The 14352-nt window shown below is 40.0% G+C and overlaps 1 protein-coding gene across 3 annotated transcripts in view; it reads left to right on the forward strand.

The window, feature by feature from the left end:
* Positions 1–14352, forward strand: part of SYNJ2 (synaptojanin 2) — a 69798-nt gene that overhangs the window by 43922 nt on the left and 11524 nt on the right. For all 3 annotated transcript variants that reach the window (XM_017834933.1, XM_017834932.1, XM_017834934.1), the window contains 8 exons: positions 35–226; positions 2290–2374; positions 3535–3675; positions 6400–6592; positions 8356–8514; positions 8736–8892; positions 11387–11504; positions 13305–13523. In XM_017834933.1, coding sequence (XP_017690422.1) covers positions 35–226; positions 2290–2374; positions 3535–3675; positions 6400–6592; positions 8356–8514; positions 8736–8892; positions 11387–11504; positions 13305–13523 — 1264 coding nt within the window. The remainder of the gene's footprint in view (positions 1–34; positions 227–2289; positions 2375–3534; positions 3676–6399; positions 6593–8355; positions 8515–8735; positions 8893–11386; positions 11505–13304; positions 13524–14352) is intronic.

Raw genomic sequence — 14352 nt, forward strand, 5'->3', positions numbered from 1 at the left:
ACACACCTTCTTTCTCTCTCCCCTCTTTTGTCAGTAACTCCAAGTATTTTGAAGGCCATGTCAGAGCGTCAGTTTGAATTTACAAGCTTCAAGCGTGTTCGTGTTGCCACGGGGACCTGGAACGTGAATGGGGGAAAGCAGTTTCGAAGCAACATCCTTGGTACCAGTGAGCTGACAGACTGGCTGCTGGATTCTCCCAAGCTCTCTGGAGTTTCAGAATTTCAAGGTAAGATTTCACAGTCAAAATCTGCAAGTAGTATTTTCTGTCCTGTGAGTCAGGACACAAGACTTGACCAGACTTTCAAAAGCAGTGCATCTTGGAGGGTATCTTCTCTCAGTTCTTGGGGGAGTAATCAGTTCCTCCATACTTGTGCTGCCTCGCTGCAGAAGTGGAATGGTGTGTGAAGGGCTCCTGATAGTCAGAGTATCTCCTGAGTCTATACCATGTGACTGTTTTGAACCTTCAGCAGGTCAGTTGTGGGATGTATCTGCTTATTCTGCATCCCATATTTTATTTTCTTCTTCCATATCTCTGTTCTTTGTTCTTTATCATGAGAGGGAGCTGCATGCATAGGTGCCATCAGAACATCTCCTTGGTCTATATGGAGCTAAACATATCTGTACAATCTGAGCTTGTCTGGAAATGTTACTATCAAAGCCTTCAGACAAAAAGATTTATTATGATAAAGGTGATTTCCTTTTTCTTTAGCAGTTTAGAAAATTATTGTGCTTGTACCTTGCTGAAATTGGCAGCCAAATTTCTTATTTATGCAACAAGGTCAGGTATTGTCATTGATTTACAGATTTTTATGAAGGTAAATGAAAAGTGAACTTTCTGTCACTTAAAAACCGAGTAGTTACAAAACTGTGACAAAACCTGTGCTCTTGTTGTTGGAGTGGAATATTTAGCTTCCTGCAGGTATCACGGGGATAGTTCTGTACCTAATCTTGAAGGTCAGGAATTCATTCCTCAAATCCTTGGCTACTTATACAAGTTGTCTTGTTTGAACCCTTAGTACTTGAGTGATATATGATTAGGTGCAGACCACTGTCTGAGCAGCTTAGGTAGGTGATTGGTCCAGTCTGTTTGAGAAACACTTTAGATGTGTTAACACATGACTATGCCCATGATATTATAATTTGTTGAGAGCCTGACATGTGTTAGCCCTGCCAGGCCTTCCCCTGAGAGAACCAGAGGAGCAGGACTACATGGTACAGGCAGCCATAACATGATAGGTCTAAGGAGCTTTTAGAAGACAAGTGAGTTATGAATGGGCAGAGTTAGGGTACAACCATGGAAATGTCTGCATTCATGTTAGTATCAGTGCAGTGCCTGCACAAATGCGTAAGTATTCAAAGGCAACTGTCCAAAATTATTAATGGGAAATACACATGTGACACTGCCTGTCATGTTAAACCAGTAAAGGAGGCTAGCTGTCATGGGCTAGTTTCATCTTTGTGTCTACAGAGAGTTGCTGTATATTTCACCTTTCTTTCCATTTGTGCTTTCTGAGTCAGATCTGATGTTTCTCTACTATTTAGGTCTTCATGTTGAATCAAGTTACTGTCACCATGGTCATATGACAGTTTAAAAAAAATGAAAACCCTTTAGCCAATGGACAGACCTGATAGGTCAACAGATTTTCTTCACTCTATTATATGAGAGCGTTTGATCTTTGCTGTTTTACCAGGGTAACATCCACAGGCCTGGGCCAGGGAAGGGAGGGGTCACTGTGCTCGAGAGTGACCTAACCTTAAGTGTGGGTGATCTAAGAAGGACTTGGAAGAAAGAAGACAAGAAGAAACTTCAAAAGCTTCCTTAAACTAGTAGATAAACTTCCTAAAGGCATTGAGATGGAAGTGACATACTGGTGTGTGGACAATAATTTCAGTTACATAGGAATCAGTGTCAAAAAGGAAGAGCATGTTGGGTTAAATGACAAGCAGGTAAAAATGGTGGGTAGTGGGATGTTGTGGCTTCAGTGATGAGTGGAGTGAGGGAGAGAGAACATTGAATATTTTCCCATCTTAACATTGCTACAATATAATGTTCTGTTCTGAACTGCTTCCTGCAAGAGATGGAGACCAACTGGTGGGAGAAAAACAGGAAAAAAATTCAGAGGAACTGCAGGGGTTGTTTTGTGAGATTAGATTAAAGGAGCTATGAATATGTATAGCTTGGCAGGGGATAGAACCACAGGAAGGATCTCTGACAGAAATTAGAATACAAATCATTAGAAGAAGCAACAAAATAGTAATTCTGATATGACTTTTCCCTCTTGCCAACAGATGACGATAACTACCCTCCTGACATATTTGCAGTGGGATTTGAAGAGATGGTTGAGTTAAGTGCAGGCAATATTGTAAATGCCAGGTAGGTAAAAAAATCCCTAAATAACAAACACCCGAAACCAACCAAACAAAAAAACAACCAAACAATTCCCCACCCCCTGCAACTCAAACCAAACCAAACCAACCAACCAACCAACCAAAACCCCAACAAAAAGAGCAACATCTTCCCCAGAGAAACCAGCCATGTTCTTTTTTATGGTCAAATGTATAGAATATTTCCTTCCAAGTCTGTTGCTTGTAATCATAGCTGGAAATATGTTTCCCATTAACAAATGTCACTGGGATGGTGTTGAAAGTGTTCTTTCTCTGTGAACTTCTGCACAGTAGAATACACTGTGTTTTCTAAGTCTCTTAAGTCTTATGTTGGCAGATAAGAATTCTGATGTTTGACATTGATTTAACACTTGTCCTTAAACCCCTGTCTGATGTTGGAAAAATGTGCTCAGTGACTACAAACACAATTGGCCTTCATGTGGAAATTCTAAAATGAATGAAATGTCTCTGTGGCTAATTGTATTTGTGAAAATTATGGCTAGAGAAGGAGTTAAGGCAAAGCCGGAGCTTGGCATGTCAGCATGTACAGTAGGCTGTTGTGTGTACTGGTCCTTTTGAATCTGAAAGGGAGGGATCCCTGAGGATAATGTTTCCAATGCTGATTCATCAGGCTGGCCAGTTAGTTATCTGTTCTGGGAATGACAACTTACAGCAGTGCTTAGTATGGCTGCAGGGCTGGTGATATATCTGCATGGATCGGTTGAATTTGGAGATAAGAAAAAGCTAAGTCTACAGATGTGGTTGTGAGCACAAGAAATCTTACAAGTCATGAGATTGGTACGGATATTGGCTTTTACAGTTATGGTTGCTATAATCAGCTTCCAGTTATCTCCAGTGAATGGGTGTATGAAGAGTCTTGTGAGTGTGGATCTTTCTAACCGTAGTAAATAAAATCCCTCACACATCCAGGAGCAGGATAACTGTGTGCTGTTCTTGGGCTCACTGACCCTACTAACTCTGGGCTAGCTTAGGAGGAGGTGTTATCTGTCTCTACCATGCATCCTACAGCACCTCAAGTTCTACAGCCTAATAGGATGTCTGTAAACCTAAGGCACAGTTAATCTGTTCATTTTATTGACTGTATGTGGTTTGTTTTGATTCCATTAAATGATTTTATGTTTTTTCCAGTACAACAAATAGAAAAATGTGGGGAGAGCAGCTTCAAAAAGCTATTTCCAGGACTCATCGCTACATTCAGCTGACATCAGCACAGCTTGTTGGTGTTTGTCTTTTCATCTTTGTACGACCATATCATGTCCCCTTCATCAGGTAAAAAAAGAACTAAACCAAACCAACCAACCAACCAACCAACCAACTTCCCCCCTACCCCCCCACAAAAAACCCCAACCTGTGTCTTCAGTAACACCTGCGGTTGGAGTGTGGCCAGAGAGCATGGGAGTGATTTTTCAGCTTGGTGAGAGTCATGCAGACCTGGATTTTGGTCTCTGCTCCTTGTGGGAGAGAGACATGTTACCAGGAGGCAGTAGTCTGGAGTCCATCATTAGGTATGCTCCAGGTGGGCAGTCAGGGTGGAGCACCTTGTTTGGGTACTGTCTTTCTGGAAAAGGAATGACCTGGACTAGTAAGTCCAAGAATGTTCGGTGCACCAAATGAAGGCAAGTGCCTTCCTCTGCCTGAAGGGCAGGTTTTACTTTTGAACCCTCCCCTTACTGTTTCCTTATGGAAACAGGTTTAGTTCCAGATCTGAAAAGGATGATTGAAAAAGTGGAAAGGGAGTTGGGGAAAAGAGACCTAATTTTGACCCTGACATTTTATAGAATTGAGACCAAAGAGTATCTGTCTTGAGAGCTATTAAGTGTTTTGTCTCCCAGATGCCACAGAGAACCAGAACTATGTGCCTAGTCAGGAGGGTGCAGAGCTGCAGATCCTCATGTTACTAGCACAGATGTCCCTGGAGGGTGACCAAACTCCTCCAAGATTACCTAGCCACAGAGATATCTGCATTAAAATGCCTTTGCCTTGGGCAAGAATTATGCAGGCTATGTGTAAATGGTTAGGAAATGAATAATTAGCCAAAACTATCTTTGAGCATCTGACCATAAAGCCCAGAATGATTCAAACAGTCCTCTCTACTATTAGGGACACTGATTGGCCACTGCATTTTGTGATTAAAATATCAAAAGCTGCCTTTTTCTTCCCTCTGATCTCATATCTACTGAAAAGATCAGAACAGAGCTTGTGTGGCATCAGATGCTGTAGGCCAGGCAGAGGAATGCAATCCAGGTAACTGATGGTCTTGCATTGCCTTCCCAGTAATCTTTCTTCAAAAAATTTTTTCCTGCTATGAAGCATTCCAGAGGAGAAGTGTTTCTCTGGTTTTCTGACTTTTCACCTGGCTTACAAAAAATTTGAGTAATCCAGTAGGAAGTGCATGGTTTAAATGAAAATCAAAAGCAGAACAGTACAGTGGCTCTGTCACAGTTGTCAAACTGCTAAAAATTTGATGTAGCCTTTTGAAACTCAAGAGAAAAAAGGAAGGGTTTGATTTTAGTGACTAAGTTTCACCATTTAATGCAAATGCACTGTTATGTGTTACGTGAGCATAATCAAACCTAACCTGTATGTCCCATATCTAGAAAAAGAAAACAAAGATGATCAGAAGTGCAAAAAAAGGCTTCTGTGCTTACAGAGATTGAAGAGATTTAGATGTAAGATAGAGAATAGAGAAATAAAATGAGACAGTAGCTGAAGTTTATACAGCAGTGAAAGGATTGATGAAATTCAAGCAGTGAATTTACAGTGGGTTGCCTCAGCATAACCTTTGCCGTGAATGCAAATCAGATGAATATCAATCAGGAGTTGGGTAGGCAGGCAGCAGGAAGGGAGGACTCTTTAGAGTGAAAAGCCTGAACATGTGCTTCTTTCAGAGTGCTTAAATCCCATTGTTTCACGGAAAACTTCCTTTGCCTCCCTGAGGGTGTCTTCTGGTGGTGTCCTACTGTGAGGAAAAGACAGGAAATTAAAGAGGGAGAAGAAAGATACAAAAGATGGGGGAGGAAGAGAGAAGAAAATGAGAGGCATGAGGAACGAGGACCTGTAACATCCGGCATCATCTAGATCGTGAATTTCTGAGAATACTTCAAATGAGACTTAGCAGTTTTCTGCATGCCCCTTCTAAAAATCAGTAATATTCTAGCCCAGATCTACTTGACTTCTCTCTGGAAAGTAAAATTTTCTCACTGGGAAGTACAGGCATGATGCTAGGGTTGGTTACAGCAATGATCTCATCATTTACTTATCTGATCAGACAGCTTTGCTGGATATCTGGGAGGAATTATCCTGAGAGCAGGTAGTCTTTTTACCAAGTTATCTTTCTGTAGTAAAGTGTATGTTAATCATGACATTGAAATACTAAGTAATTAACAACATAGACACCCTAAGCAATTTGTCATGAGTACAGAACTCATTTAGGAGTTAGACATAAATAGTTGTATCCAATAATCACTGATTTTATCATATCTGATTTAATAAACTATGGATTATGATCTATTGCTGTTTAATCATGAACTGTGAAGTTGGGTTCCAATACATATGAACACTAATTAATTTTTTAAATGTCTGAAAAGCAGATTCTGCTATGTTCAAAAGTAAAAGGAAACATAACAGTAAATTTTGTTATTATCATTATTTTAAGGATCATGGTAGAGGTAAACTTGAAAAGTATATTCTGTAGAAATTCCCAGTATTTCAGAAATCAGGTCTTGCTGGTCTGTTTGGAAGGGACAAGTAGAGGAGGAAAATCTTTTCAAATAGTTTTATTTCTGTACTATTGTATTATACTTAATTTGAAACATAAGTACTTGAATATCATCAAGAAACTAGAAGATGTGCTTAAAAGCAGCAAGCTTTCTGGAGGGGAGAAAACATGGCATTGTAAACTGGCTTTTCCTTTCTGTTGCAGTCAAAGTTAATTGAATGTTTGTCCCTGCAGTCCTTTACTCTGTTCTCTTTCTATTTTTTTTTTTAATCCAGGGATGTAGCAATAGACACTGTGAAAACAGGAATGGGAGGAAAAGCTGGAAATAAAGGGGCAGTGAGCATTCGTTTTCAGTTCTATAGTACCAGTTTCTGCTTTATATGCAGTCACTTAACTGCTGGGCAGACTCAGGTGAAAGAGAGGAATGAAGATTATAAAGAAATCACACAGAAACTCAGCTTCCCAATGGTAAGTGTAGATGTATGTATGCTAAAAACACTGGAGATAAAGGTGGTGTCTTTACATTGTGAAAGCTGGCCTCAGGATGTATTTGGTGACAGGTCATCAAAGAAGTCATCTCAGAGCCACAGAGAATGGGAATAAAAGAAAATGGTAAAAAAAATGTTAAAAAAATACAATAAGGAACTGTTTCACAGGAGACTAGATACCACCCAGTATAGCACTTGCTTTACAAAAGTATTACTCCTTTCAAAATTTGAGTTACTGCAGTGCTTGAAAAGTCCTCAGCTATGCACAGTTTTCAAGTCAATCTTTCAAAATAATGCTATTTAATTGACGCATCTATAAGGCATCATGGATAAGATCTAAGTGACTGGTTAGAGCTGGAGAGCATGATATTGATAGCTCTTGCTGGCACTAGTTAGTGAGAATTCCTGAAAGACCATCCATGCTATTCAGTACACCAGTGCTTTAGCTGCTCCTGCTCGGGTATGATATTCCAGTTCTTAGTCACTGACATGGTACTTTTCATTCCTTTCATTTTGTCCTCGTGAATGTGTCAGCGTCAAGGAACTGCTGGCTTTTCTCAGAGTGTGGCAAGTAGGCACTATTGGTCTGTATGAATAACTTTTCCCTTAAATTGTGTCAAATCAATCACCCTAGTTTTTTATTTCCAGCTTGTCTCCTCAGGCCAGTAGATAACCCATGGGATTTGATAGCAGTACTCCTTTGGTTCCCTTAATGTTGATTGCTTTAATTTCCACAATACTTCCTTTCTTGGACCTCTCCAGAGAGGTCCTATGCTGGAGGTGGTGGTGGTGGGGGATTGGACCAGTTTTTGTATTCTGGTTAGTCAGCAAAAAATGACATTTAGGTTGCAAAGCATAAAATTTTAACTTCCTGTTGTTTGCAAGGTTTAGAGGCTTGGCACATGCAGCATATCAATCAGTTGGTTTATGTAGGAGCTAATACTGAAGACTGGACGTCCTGCATAGACGATCTGTTCCAAATGGCCATAAAGTTGTGTTTGTGGTAGTTTTTCCTTCTAATACCTTATTAACTATTTGATGCCCTTTACATCTGCAATAGCTAAACGTACCTTGTGTGTATAACGCATATAAAGAGTGCCCTCTAGTGCTGTGACAGCAAGAGCTCCGTAACATTTCCCTGATAAATGTCTCAGGTTTGGAGGTTTATAGCTTAACTGTGTGTGGGGGGGTGTGCGGAGTGAGGGAGGCGGGAAGACTGGTTAGAGGACAGGATACTAAATTTAGAACTGGAGTGAATTTTCATTGACGTTTTATTTCAATACATTTATAAAATTATGACGTGCACATAAGATCAGATTTGGAGCTTGTTCTTACTCAGGAGCTTTGTTGCTGAATGTGCCTTGGTAGCAGAAATACATTTGCTGTTATATTTAGAATATGTAAATATATACGTGTGGAATGTGTTAGGGAAACAAACATATATTTTAAATATTCATGACAGCCAAATTGTGAATATAAAGCTGGGTTCCAGCTTAGACATACTTTCAGGAAAGAAGGGTCAGAGTCTGACACTCTTGTTTACAAAATTCAGCTCAGCAGGATGCCAAAGACAGTGAAGGAACCATTCTATTTTACCACAAGATGAATTTGAACAAATAGAATGTGACAAGTGGGTCTACTATTTAGTAATTCAGAGAGACTGAGTTGTACATTTCAGTGCATTTTAAAGGTATTTTCATGAATGTGATTTAACATTAACGGTATTCTGTACTTCTGAACTAGGGGCAGAGCATGTTCTCACATGACTATGTCTTCTGGTGTGGTGACTTTAACTATCGCATTGATCTAACATACGAAGAAGTCTTTTATTTTCTCAAACGTCAAGATTGGAAGACACTTTTGGAATTTGATCAACTGCAACAGCAAAAATCCAGTGGAAAAGTAAGGCAGTATATCTAATTTTCTTGAATACCTGCATGTTGTCTTGCCCTTGTTCCTTGAGAGAGTGAAGAAGTTGTGTTTTCAGACCCTTGTTTGTAGCATGTGAATGTAACACTTTGTTTAAAACTCAGTATGTTATTTGTTTGCAAAGAAATTGATACTTCAGAATGGGACCTACCTCAGCTGTAACTTAATCAAAGAAATATTATTTATTTTAATAGATTTTTAAAGACTTCCATGAAGGGACTATTAATTTTGGACCAACATATAAATATGATGTTGGCTCAGAGGCTTATGATACAAGTGATAAGTGCAGAACTCCAGCATGGACTGACAGAGTGCTTTGGTGGAGAAAGAAGCTGCCTTTTGAAAAAACAGGTGCGTAGAATCTTTCCTCCTTCTTTATCTGATTGTCCAACTCTGCTCTGCAGTGGTGCAGCCTCACCTTGGATATTGTGTGCAGTTTGGTCCGTGCAATATAAGAAAGTTATTAAGCTATTAGGGACCGTCCAAAGGAGGGCAACGAAGATGGTGAAGGGCCTTGAGGGGAAGCTGTATGAAGAGCAGCTGAGGTCACTTGGTCTGTTCAGCTGGAGAAGAGGAGACTGAGGGGAGACTTCATTGCAGTCTACAACTTCCTTGTGAGGGGAAGAGGAGGAGCAGGCACTGATCTCTTCTCTGTGGGGACCAGTGATAGGACCTGAGGGAATGGCTTGAAGTTTTGTCAGTGGAGGTTTAGGTTGGATAGTAGAAAAAGGCTCTTCACCCAGAGGGTACTTGTGCACTGGAACGGGCTCCCCAAGGCAGTGGTCACAGCACCAAGCCTGACAGAGTTCAAGTGTTTAGATAATACTCTCAGGCACATGGTGTGACTCTTGGGGATGATCCTGTGCAGGGCTAAGTGTTGGACTTGATCCCTGTGGGTCCCTTCCAACTCAGCATATCCTGTGATTCTGTAATTGGAAAGTTGTTTTAGAATTCATCCAGAATTAGTGAATGGTGCTTTATTAAAGCAGATGTTCCTTCTGTTTCACTGGATTAACTTGCAGAGATAGAAAAAGCCCTTTCTTCTTGAGTGTGTGAAAAAAGGCTTCATGCTACAGATCAAAAAGGTACTGGGAGCTCACTGAAGAACTGAAAACAAATCACCTGTAACAATGTAGAAATTATTCTGTTGTTTTCAGCAGAATCATTAGTGTGCATGAAGTTCCTGTCTTATAATGGCTAGATTGTTATAACTGCTGTCCTCAGTAGATGTATAAGCAGTTTTCTATAATTTCTTCTGTCCTGGTAATTTTTAGGAATATTTCTGCTGGCAATTGGGGGAGATTTCATTAATTAGTGCTTACAAAGTACTTTGAGATCGTGAATGGCCGGCATAACAGAAGGCTGTTTTCACTTGTTATTCAAAAGTTACAGTTACAAAATAAGAAGTATTTCTTTGCATATCCAGGGACAGTTTTCATAACCATTCTCTCAGACTGTGAAAAATCTGTGCCCCGATGTTTCTAAATTTGAATGAATTCATATTAAAAGTGTAATAACTGGAGAATTAATTTGGCCTATCCCTGCAGATGTGATTTTTCACATGCCTGGGAACTTCTGCTTGGAATTTAAGTCATACCATGATTATGTTAAGTGTAAAAACTACAAAGCAAAAATAGGGCAATCAGAGAGTACATGTCAATGGGATACAGTTATGCACTCTTATTTAAGGAATGAAAAACAAAGTAAAATGAGGAGCTTAAGCCATTGATAAGAGATGCAATCTGGGAAAAAAAGCTGTGTGAGACATAATAAGGAAGTTAAGACAGCCCTCTTGTGCTGACTGTTTTCATTTTAGAGAAGGAACACCCTTCCGCATTTTTGATGCATATTCCTTATTTTGTATGGCAAAGCTTGCCCCTGGGGGACTTTAGTATTTGGAATACACACAGAATGTAGGATCTAACTAGCTGGTCTGCAAGAGTCAAGGCAGGTTCCTTTCTTTAGAGCTTGTAGGCCTCTCACAGCTATTTCACACGGGTATATTACTGACCCCTTGTCTGTTCACCCAACTTCCAAGCCCTGCAAAGCTTTTCTTAGTTCACTACTAGAGTTCCTCTCCTTTACTGCTGGTGGCAAGGCTCTTCTGCCTCTCAGTTCTAATTGTTTTGTGTTGCTTCTTCTTACTGTTATAGGCTAAAAGACTACTTGCTTTCTGAGAAAGAAGTGTAGCCCCAGTGTGAGTGATTCAGCAGAAATGCCATATTCCATATTAACTAATTTTCTGCTCGACAGAAAAGAGATAGTTATCCATTTGCCCAAACAGTGACCTAAAAACTTTCCTGTTATTAACAACAATAGAATACCTCACTCTAGCATAATGTCTGGAGCACTTTCTGTCACCTTAATGCATTGCAAAAGAAGTATTTGGAGACTGGATGTGCATGGGTTTGCTTTCTCCCACCTCTTGTGTATTATTTCTCCAATACCTGTGTAATATTCAGATTTGCAATGTCATTTCCAAGTACAATTTCCATGCTCAGTAATGGGACAGGAGGCAAAATACTAATAAGACTCTATCAACCCAGAAAAGAGAGAGAGTACAGGTAATTAATTGGGTGACATTCAGGTCAACCATTTTGCAAGTTTCTTATTCTAGTGATCAGCTGTCTTGGTTGCACTCCCAGTCCTTTCTGTATTTTTTCATTCTAGTCCCTAATTTGTAAATCTTCTAGGATAAAAGCTCTTCCTGGAATGTTATATACCAGAACAAAAAAAAACCACCTCCCACTACTGGGGTCTGTGAAGAGCATTCTTATAAAATAGTGTTTAACTGTTAGTAAAACTAGCTTTGAGTGAGTTTTAAATCATGTTTTATCCTGCACAGCTGGAGAGATCAATCTTCTAGACAGTGATCTGAATGGTGATACTAAAGTGAGGCACACCTGGACCCCTGGAGCCTTGATGTACTATGGGAGAGCGGAGCTGCAAGCATCAGACCACAGGTAAAGTCCTACGCAAACAATCAGAGAAAGGACTGGCAGGTTAGATTGTATCACACTGAATTACACCTTCAGAGTGAGGGACCAAGTCTAATTATAACAGGAATTACACCCTTATTCTGTGTTCAGTACCTGTTTGGTGGGTTTTTTTCCCCTCATAGTGGGTTTTATACCAGGGTGGCAAGTATCTACAGTCATGTATTTATTTTTGTTGCACTGTGATCTCAACAAACACTGGATAAGTTGCAGCAACAGGTGTAGAAAACAGGGCTTTCTGTTGCTTGGTTTCAGAAAGCTCTGACACCTCAGGAAGCTGCTCTGATGGACTTCCATTCAGCTTCCTGCAGGAGAGGAGGAGGTTGGGACTGTGTGACCTGAACAGGTGTAAGACAGGCCACATAGGGCCAGGCTTGACCTCTTCACAGTAGTCAAGTGTGGGTCTTCTGCACCTCCCTTAAAAATGGAGATGGGAGAAGGAAGAAAAATCAAAGACCAGTGCTTCTGGTTGATCCATATCATTAACTTCTCTTTAGGGATATGATGACCTTTCTTTGTTAAACTTGTTCTCTGCTTCACTTCTGAGAAACAAATTTGGTAATAAATACGCTTTGAAAGGTCCCTTCCATTCAGAATAATGTTTGTCTCACCCCTTGCATGCCCTGTGGAAATGCTACAATATCGTTCCTCCTAGCAGTGCTCATTGACCCCCAGGAGCTGTCTCTGTGCTTCACATAGTGCTCTTGCATGCAAGGACTGTTCTGTATTCCTCCAGCAATGGAAGAACATGCCTCTTTCAATCACTTTATCTGTGTTAAGGCTTTGACATTGCTGTGTTCCAAAAAGCACAGTGGAGCTACTGCACTCATTATACAGGACCCTGAGGATGCAATCTGTGAAACATGGCTGTTATACATGGCTTTCTGTTTCAGCAAACTTGGTTGCAAATACTGCTTTTTAATTACAGTCAGCAGGTTTTCTTTCCCAAAGTCTGTGATAGAAAAAGGGCATAGCTGTATCTTTGTGACATATGGAAATGCATTATGATTCACAGTGCTTAAGGAAATAGTAATGCTTCCTATACATTTTCCCCCTTTACTATCCCTTTCTAGCTTTGCTATTGTTGCTTTCTTATGCCCTGGGAATGAGTATTCAAGAGCCAGGTCTATTAAAACTAGGAGGCAGCAATTTTAACATAGTTATAAGAGCAGCCATTCCTGTTACTGCTCTGTGTGTATGTGCAGGTGGAAATCTGAGAATGTGGATTGCTTCCACTGAGATGAGTTTTACTCTTTCAGACAGCTCTCTCAATTTTATTCAGATCTAACACACAGAGAGGTAATTTGTAAGAAATGGCTCAAGAAGCAAGTTTGCAGCCTTGGCAGCAAATGATTGACATATATTTGCTACATAAAAACATTATACACTTAGAGTACCTTGTCCTTAATTTTTGGAAGAAGATATCTTTATGTGGCCTTGTCTAACAGAAAATAATATATTTCCATCCTGATCTATAGAGGTTTTGGGACACAGCTGTTTGATAATGAGTGAAGTATCCTGGTATTTTTAGTCTGCGGGTTTGCCAAAAGTGCTACATACAACTGTTATTTAAAATCCTTTGTGGTGTGTCCTCACTGTTACATTCAGGTAATGCAGGGCTGGGAAATATAATTAATAGTGCTCAAGGCATGATCTTGACCACTGCAGGAAAAATGAAGCTTACCTGCCCTACTTCTTGAAATAGACTTTAGATTTATATAAGCATTTCTTATTTTTAAATAAGCATTTTTCCTTTGTTTCACGTAGGCCAGTGTTAGCTATTGTAGAAGTGGAAGTTCAGGAGGTTAATGAAGCTGCCCGTGAGAGTGTTTTCCGGGAAGTGTCATCTTTCCAGGGACCACTGGATGCCACAGTAGTGGTAAATCTGCTATCACCAACACCTGAAGAGAAAAATGAATTTCCTGAGGACTTGCGTACAGAGCTTATGCAAATGTTTGAGGATTATGGCACTGTTGTTCTGGTCAGGTAAGTTTGGGATCTGAAATGGCATGTTATCTATTAAAAGCACAGACTAGAAAATCTCTTTTGTCCTGACAGAGTTAACTTTGTTTTGGAAGGTACTATGTTTAATTCCTTTCCTGCATGTTGAAATCTTCATTAGAAATGTAATACAAATGTTTTGAATACCTTATACCTCACAACACTCTGTTAAAGAAATAGTCTAACAGCTCTCTCGGCTGAGTGGAAGAGAATTTTATTCAAGACAGCATCATAAAGCAGAGGCTTTGATGTAAATTATCACCTTTAGATTCAGCCCTCACTTCCATGCATTTCTGTTTCTGGTGGGTCTTTGGGCCCTGCTTCACCTCCTCTGAGATCTGCTCTCTTCCACAACTCTTTCACACTCAGTAGGATTTCCTGGCTGGGTCTCCTTTCTGTTGGGAGTCTACTGCTGTTTTGGTAATAGTACAGCTTCTTGCAGTGCTGTCACGTGCTGTGTTTGAGAGGGAGAGTGTGATACCTTCTGGCAGAGCAGCTTAATTTCATTCTGATTGATTCTGTACAGGGCTCCAGCACAGCTATGAGACTTCTGTTTTGAGAAATACAGACAAAAGATCTAACAGTTGACCTCTGGGAAACACCACCAGAAACTTGTTTATGTTGTATTGGATCCATTTATTAATGGAGAAAGCTGATAACCTGTGTAGTTTTGTGAAGTACCAATATTAATTGAGGGTTCAAAAGTAGCCCTGCAGGAACAGCAGCATCACCTTGCTTGTGAAGAAAATGAGCAAGAAAAGAACATGCTTTGGTGGTTTTGGTTTAGTTAGTTTTATTTGCTTTAGATCTTGGT

The sequence above is a fragment of the Lepidothrix coronata genome, unplaced genomic scaffold, assembly GCF_001604755.1.
Source record: "Lepidothrix coronata isolate B3197 unplaced genomic scaffold, Lepidothrix_coronata-1.0 Scaffold245, whole genome shotgun sequence".
NCBI classification, from domain to species: domain Eukaryota; kingdom Metazoa; phylum Chordata; class Aves; order Passeriformes; family Pipridae; genus Lepidothrix; species Lepidothrix coronata.